General features: G+C 42.6%; 1 protein-coding gene across 1 annotated transcript; it reads right to left on the reverse strand.

Annotated features, from left to right (window-relative positions):
• Positions 1-221: 221 nt before the first annotated feature.
• LOC139472632 (protein AAR2 homolog) lies at positions 222-8,004 on the reverse strand. The gene is made up of 4 exons (XM_071255099.1): positions 7,829-8,004; positions 5,199-5,299; positions 3,748-3,844; positions 222-1,006 (listed from the first exon to the last, which is right to left on the reverse strand). Exons 1-4 carry the CDS (start codon positions 8,002-8,004, stop codon positions 232-234), a joined length of 1,149 nt encoding a protein of 382 aa, XP_071111200.1. The 3' UTR covers positions 222-231.
• Positions 8,005-8,217: the final 213 nt, after the last annotated feature.

Consider the following 8,217-nt stretch of genomic DNA (forward strand, 5'->3'; position numbering starts at 1 on the left):
TTGTACATATCAAATCATCATCGGCGGGAACAAGCAGGTGAAGTCCCAGCTTCATTGGGAGGATGTTAACAACGGATGATGCACAACAGATATGGTACAACGGATCATGTACAACGGATGACAAAAAAAAACCAGTCAGGTGACTTAAAAGTGGCATTAGACCACTGGGCTATGAGGCCTGAAACTATTCAGAGAAAAGACACCGTTAACACTAAATCCTGCATTCTTTTATTACTCAGTTTCAACAACTACAGGTGCATAGTCTTCAGGTTCAGCCATAAAATCCCATTTAAACTTTTCAGTTAAATGATCACAAAATTTCAGCCCCTTGCGTTTAAGGTTACCATCAACAGGATTTGACTGCAAGTTTGAGAAGAACTCTTGCAGCGTGCTGGTCAGGAAGTTATTCTGTGACACAATATCAACAAAGAAATCTTCCGGTATGTCCCGAATCTGAAAATGAAGAACGGTCACCAGCTGAAGAAAGAGTTCCGTATGGACACACAGAGCCTCTTCGCTCGTACACAGAACATGAACCAGTTTTTTCCACTGTTCGAACGAATCATAGTTCTGACCAATCAGAAAACAGATGAATGCAAACTGGATTTCCCCGAGAACTCCGAGGGATGTGTCAGAATACTGCTCACTGAGAATGGTCTCCAGCAGGAAGGAAGAATCCATGCTGTATCGCGTGACCTCGGCGGGTGTGGCGCCAGACGGGTACCGGCGTTTCGTGATGTTGCTGTACCGAATGCTGGTTCCTGGGATGACGGTCATGTGAGGGAGGAACTTCGTCTCGCTGTCTTCCGTCGATACAGCATCGCTAGATGAACTCGGGGTGGAATCGGTTTCCATCGACTGTTGTTCTCGGTCTCGCTTCCTGGACTGAGACGTGCTTGCCTTGGACTCGAACTGGGTGACGGAACGTACAAGGCCGTTGTCTGGCAGAACGTGCTCCAGCACAGTGTTGGATATGTGGCTTGTCATCGATACCCACTTCTTGTAGCTGCAACAACACAAGATCACCATCATCATCATCATCATCACCATCATCATCAACATCAACCTTCATGGGAGAACTCATCATTGTTTGTGGCAATTGAAACGCTACCAGGAGGATTTGGTTCCAGGTCCCACTTGCACAAATCGATCTTAGCGCTACAACTACCGTAAGCCTATGTTAAAGCATGGGAGCTACGATCATCTTAGCGCTAAGACCGCTCTGTGCAAGTGGGCCCTGATCATGTTCTACCCTTTGTGCGAATGGAGGGACATAGTGTCACATCGCAGCAAGATAATGCACGTCCAAAACATTGAACATGTTATAACAGGCTTTAAGTTGAGGTGAGGTGAAATGGGGTTTAACGTCGCGTTCACGATTTTTGCATTTATACTCGGACCCCATGGTACCGCGGCATTCATCGTATCGCGGCATTTGTGATTTCCAATAGTTCACATGGGACACGCCTCTTAGCGGCTGTCTATTAATGCAAATCGGTAACCAGGAAGTGCTCAATTCGTAAACAGTTTCAATTTCCTCGGAATGTTCCGTCTGCTGTAAATAAGGAGTTATTAATCCGTTGATACATATTTCTGGCATCTGTGGTAATATTGCCTTACCCCCATCTATCAATGGCCAACGATATAACCCGCAGTTCCCCAAGTAAACTTTCTCTATCGACCTGAACTAGATCATCTGCATATTCATGGCGACTAATGAGGTAAAGGAAGTTACGTAGTCCGCACATTTTTTCCCGCTCTGTGCCCAGAATCTATTGGGAGATCATAAGGGCCATAATGCCAAACTTAGAAATACGTTCTTCACTAGTAATCAATAGATAAATACATACTTTGGGCATACTAGGAGTGCTTTTTATATATTTATTGTTGACTTTTAACATTTTTCCATTTTGTGACAAATTATTGTCATCCAATTTTTTTTAGACATCTTAAAATATCATTTCTGATATGTTGTTGTTGACTTATACAAATATTTTTCTCTTACTTTTCGGTAAAAATGCATTGAATACCTATTGCTGATAACACATTTAGAATTTTACTTGTGCTGTCTTTGCACTTGTCCGTACAAATCACTGATGTCTGGCATGATCATAGCAAGTGGTTGGTAGAATTATGTCCTCTTTTTGTCCAATTCGGACCTCCATATACAACTTTTCTCTGTACCGCGATACGATGGAGTTCTCTCCCTTGTCAAACAGAGCGCGAGGCCCGGCTTTTACTCGGAGCTACTAAAGTAAATAATTAACTTTTATCAGTAAAATATGCATTTTATGATAAAATAAATGATATCTGATACAGAGAACACGAATAATCATAAAGGTTAGTGAGTGCATTTTGTTCCGTTTAGCGTACATGACAAGTACCGCGATACCCCGAGGTTGCAGGCTATATAGCGACGTGGATGCACAATTAAGATCTATTTATTGTTTATACAGAAAATTTATAATTTATACAGAAAAGCAAAAATTGAAATAAAAGGGTGGGTGGGTGTGCGCACCCCAGCAACCCCTCCTCTGTATCCGCCCATGGTGGGTTTGTGTGGTTGCTTGTACTGGTCCAGAAGATTGTGTCACTTCTTTGCTGACACAGATACAGAGTCTATGAACACCAAATCTCCAGTGCAGGGCTTACACAACATATTTTGTTCAATGCTTAACCTAAAAATGATCCCACATTTAAAAAAACTATCAGAAGAACTAGTCCACTCTAGCTCACCTGACATGTAGACATCCACTTAACACAAATATAAATATAATCTGCATAATAACTGACAACTTTTTGGTTTGGTTTGGTTCGTTGTATTACGCCACACTCAGCAATATTCCAGCTATATGACGGCGGTCTGTAAATAATAGAGTCTGGACCGGACAATCCAGTGATTTACATCATGAACATCGATCCACGCAATTGGGATCAATGACCAGGTCAGCGAGCCTGAACACCCGATCCCGTTAGTCCCCTTTTACGGCAAGCATGGGTTGCTGAAGACCTATTCTAACCCGGATCTTACTGGCAACGTGCTAGGTGGCCTCATTTCCATATTTACTGGAAAGTGATACCAGATCAGACAAGCATTAAATCATCATATCCCCCAACATGACATGTCCAGTTGGTGCAAGGCAAGAAATATTGTCCGGTTTTCAAGATCTGCGCCGGAAATGAGCACTACCGCCATTTTCAGTCTAAGTCAAAGTCATGGCCATGGAAACTCCAAAATTATTTTTTTCAAAAATCCCAAACTATCAAAAGGCACCGATTCACCACTACACCAATCTATGTGCCAATTTGGTTAAGATATCTCCCATGCTTCTGCTCCAGAAACAAAATGGGACGGACAGATGGACGGATGGACAGCACCATTCCTATAATCACCCTTCCACTTCGTGCAGGGAATAATTAGAAATTTTATACTGTTTGACATGATCCAGCGATTGGAGCACAACTGTTTGTGTGAAACATAACAATACCTGTCTTTATTACATGGAATTCTGGATCACAGTTTTATTATGAGAGTGAGTGAGTATGGTTTTACGCCGCTTTTAGCAATATTCCAGCAATATCACGGCGGGGGACACCAGAAATGGGCTTCACACATTGTACCCATGTCGGGAATCGAACCCAGGTCTTTGGCGTGACGAGCGAACGCTTTAACCACTAGGCTACCCCACCGCCCCAGTTTTATTATGAACAATGATCAGCAGAGTCTACCGTGTCTGTGACACATACTTTTCATAAGGGTAGGGCCCAAGGAATCTGTCAAGTTCCTGCATGTTGGTCGAGAATCTCTCCATGTCCGCTGCAGTCACTCCGTCGCTGGTCATGTCTGAAACAAGTTGTGGGTAAGTAGCATTTAATTGAGAAACAAGTCGTAGGTAAACAGCAGGGACCTGAAGGTTCAGTAAACTTTAAATGGAGGGTCAATCTAATGAGTGAGTGAGTGAGTGAGTTGGGTTTAACGCCGCTTTTAACATTATTCCAGTTATATCACGGCGTGTCAGCTTAATGTGGGAGGAAAGCCCAAAGTGATGCAGGTCGCAGACGTTTACCACTTCGGTGAAACCCACGAGCACGGGTATGGTGCTAACAAACCTAGAAACATAATCAGGCAGAATCGGGATTCGAACCCACAATCAAATGGGGTACGATGACATAAATCAACCAAGTCAGCAAGCTTGACAACCTGATCCCATTAGTCGCCTCCTACAACAAGCATAGTCGCCTTTTATGGCAAGCATGGGTGGCTGAAGACCAAGTCTACCCCGGATCTTCACAGGTCCAGTGAATTGTTGCGCCTCAGGCAACTAGTCGTTCGATCTCATTAAAGTCAGAACTTAGTTCTCGCTATCGCTTAACAAAGAGGACATCCCATTACGGGTCATGTCGGAACAACCTTTCATCAGTCCAATCAAAGCATCCCTTACTCAGATCATGAAAGTGACTGTTGGATTGTATTTTCTAATCATGCAGCCTCAAAAACGTTAACACAGGGTATTCCGAACGACAATTATGGCTTGTACGACTGATTCCGTCAAAATTATCGTCCATCTCTCGGTTCCGTGGTATAAACATTTGAACAGAAGACGTGTTGCACAGTACATGGATCACTGCCATACACTCTCAACCATATATTAGACATTATGGAATGTTCGTTTGTTCAGGTTTCAAAATACTAATCGAGAACCGTGTCAATATATTTTTCAAGCGACGACAGAAATGGAAGTCGCCAGGTTGAAACGAGTGCCGTAAAGCTCAAGAAAGCTGCTGTCTTATTGGCTTCTGTCCACTTGGCTGATGTAATTTCAGTGGTCGGTCAACGTACGCTAAAGGTCGTCCTGACGTGAAGCTTAATGGGATGTCCTCAGATCTTTATTTAGCGGCAGGGAGATCATAGATCTTATTTTAATGAAATTGCTAGTCATCTCGTGCCCCCGCATATTGTGGGATAGCTGGAATATTGTTCATAGGTGGACCAAAAATAGTTAGTTATATCTCTCAGTTCATTGTAAGCGTGTTCGTTATAAACGTAGTTTACTGTAGCTAGAGATAGACCCAATGCTGCATGGCCGCAAGTTTTGCCTAATGTTCACTTCTCAGGACCTACAAAAATGTGTGTCTGAATACTTAACTTGGCCTCCAGAGGGTTAAGCCATAAAGCCAAAATAATGAATTACACCTACCTTCCGTCACCTTGTCCCATTTCCGGACTACGATCTCCCTTGGCTGAAAGTTGTGGAAGAATCCACTTCTAGGGGCGGTCTGCCCCTCCTTGTTGCATGCACTGAAACATGGAATGTTCCATTGATTCTAGGGGGAGATAGAAATATAAAGCACCTGGTTAGTGAGTGAGAATGGTTTTACTTGGGATGGGTGTGGCCAAATAAAGGGGGAGGTAACAGCATGGTTTGTTATAGAACGGAGAGTATCATCAACGGGATAAACCAACCCGATAAACTTGGTATCACCATCCGATAAATATGCAAATGAGGTCACCTTGACAGAACGTATAATTAATACAATGCCTACTTGTGTAGGAAAAAGCATGTCCGAGCATTTTTATGATATTTAAAACAAGCATCTATGGAAAAAAATACAAGGGGCGTACAAGGATAAGGGTTTTAAATACCATAAACACCCGAGGGGAAGTGTTTTATCTAACATATAAACCTAAAAAAGAAACTTAAAACAACAATATTTATCAATATTTTTATGTCCACGTCTACCTGAGAACAATGTATAGCACACAATGCATTGAGTTAAGAAGTGTGACAAGGGTGATGACTTCAACTTTCCAGTAGTCAGTGGATGGGTGGGTGGATGGATGGAAGGAAGGAAGGAAGGGTTGGTGTGTGGGGTGGTGAGTGGATGGATGGATGGATGGATGGAAGGGTGGGTGGGTGGAAGGGAAGGTGGGTGGGTGGGTGGGTGGATGGATGGATGAATGGATGATGGATGGAAGAAAGGATGGATGGATGGATGGATGGAAGCATGCATGGATGGATGGATGGAAGCAGATTCCATTGTTATATGTTCATGATTTCCTTCTCACAGCTAGTAAAAGGATGTTTGTTCAGTGTGTGTGATGTAATCTATTTTTGGGGGGCATTTGTCCATACCAATATAACGCACATATTTCTGCCCTGGTAGAAAGTTTCCCTTTAGTTAGATGTGAGATCCTACATTGTGACAGATAAAAGGAGATAGATTAGGCTCTCGGGATATCCCAAGGAAATCCTGAACCTAAAACAACAAACATGCATACAAGATAGTTACAAAGTTCTTTCTTAATTCATTTTTTTTTAGCTTTAAGGATACAACAGGCATCAGTGATGTTCAACTCATAAATTTCAATTTAAGATGCTCAGAATACATTTCTATATACTTTTATCCGATGTTAAATAAAATTAAACAATTAAACGAGACTTACCTGTAAGTTGAAGTTTGATTGGGGTTCTGCTACGTCACTGGAATGCTGAAGGTTTACATGAGATTGCGCAGTGCGATCGAGCGGCAGGATTCAAAGTATGCTTGTGACACCAAGTGCCACTACAGGTACGAGGGAGGGATGCGGAGGGCATGTAAACCTCCAGCATTCCAGTGACGTAGCAGAACCCCAATCAAACTTCAACTTACAGGTAAGTCTCGTTTAATTGTTTAATTCTGCTACGGCACTAATGCCTCCGGTTCCCATGAGATTTTAAAGCCACTTGGTGGCACAAGTCCTATCTCAAGAAATAAAATACAAGGTCAAAGTTCAGTATATTTATTTTTTGAGTTTCAGCAAATTCAACAAGATTTGCACAAAATTTGGAAACATGTATGCATAAGCATGACAACCCAACGAAAGTTGAAACTGGTATTCAAGCCAACATGGCACAAACTAAAAACTGCTAATCACAACCAGCAGGTTGTTTGCACATAACTCCCAACAGTAGTAATTCTATTCACCCGCAGATGTTGACACAATTGTCTTGTACATACGACTTGTGTCGTTCGGCAGTGTTTCTATTGGTACATTGTAGTGTCTAACAAAAGTTTCAGCTGAAGCCCAGCCTGCAGTTTTTAAGATGTCATTCATTGGCACATTTGCTTTCTTAGCTGCCGATGTGGCTGCAGCTCTCGTACTATGAGCTGCAAACACAGAAATGTCAATACCCGCTTCTTCAAGAACAGTCCTAATCCATCTTGCTATTGTGGATCTTGTTACTTTCTTATGGGGTCTCTGGAAACTAATGAGCAGCTGGGTTTCACTTCCTCTAAACTCTAAACCAAGTACAAGGACAGAGCTTGATAAACACATAACACATGATCAGTTTCAATTTTTTCGAGCTCAACAAAGTGAGATTTTCGTAATGGATTTCTCTGTTTAAGCAGATCAAGCACAAAAACAATCTTGGAATCTGAAACTTTCATATTGCTAATCTGCAATGTCTGAAGTGACGGGAGTCGGTTGGCTGTAGCCAGAGCCAACAGTGGAGTAAGTTTTAGAGTAGGTTCTTTCAATGTTAGAGTTGAGTTGTCTCCCCTGGACTGTAAATACTTAAAAACAAGACACACATCCCAAACTGAGCTGTATCTAGACCTAGTTGGTCTCTCGTTAAAAACTCTGCGCAAAAATCTGCAGATCAAAGCATCAGAACCAACATTAACATCACAACTAATAGATCTCGCTGTATTCAATGAGCTATAGCTTAGTCCTTGTTTATACAGCTCGCTAAGAAAACCTAACAGTCTCTCTACAGACACCTGAAGGGGATCAGCACCCCTTTTATTACAGAAAATCTCCCATCTGTGCACATGGACTGTGTACTGTCTTTGTGTAGATTCCCTCCATGATTTGAGGATGACGTCGCCAATCTCTCTCGGAACGCCACGCTTCTCCAGCGCTTTCCTGATCCTGACAAGCGACAGGTTATAAGTTGGAGCTTTTTCCTCAGTGGATGTAGAGCTCCATTGTGAGGAAGGCTGATGAGATTCATCCGCCATGGTAGCACTTGGGGATAATCCACAACCATGCTCATCGCTACGCTGTACCATGTCTGAGTGGGCCAGTTCGGGATTACCATTATCGCCTCCCCCCCTCCTTCTGAAGTTTCTGCAAACACTGGCTGATCACACTGAAAGGTGGAAAAATGTATGAGTATAAGTTATGCCATGAAACACTGAACGCATCGACATACTTAGCTGATGGATCAGGCT

This window comes from Haliotis cracherodii, unplaced genomic scaffold, assembly GCF_022045235.1.
Source record: "Haliotis cracherodii isolate W230 unplaced genomic scaffold, xgHalCrac1.p SCAF_25, whole genome shotgun sequence".
Taxonomy (NCBI): domain Eukaryota; kingdom Metazoa; phylum Mollusca; class Gastropoda; order Lepetellida; family Haliotidae; genus Haliotis; species Haliotis cracherodii.

Coding starts and splice junctions, on each gene's coding strand:
- LOC139472632 (XM_071255099.1), bottom strand. CDS start 8,004: ATGGCGGATGAATCTCATCAGCCTTCCTCACAATGGAGCTCTACATCC. Junction 5,300..7,828: donor AGGGAATCTACACAAAGACA/GTACACAGTCCA, acceptor TCCATGTTTCAG/TGCATGCAACAAGGAGGGGC. Junction 1,007..3,747: donor GGGCCCTACCCTTATGAAAA/GTATGTGTCACA, acceptor GTGTTGTTGCAG/CTACAAGAAGTGGGTATCGA.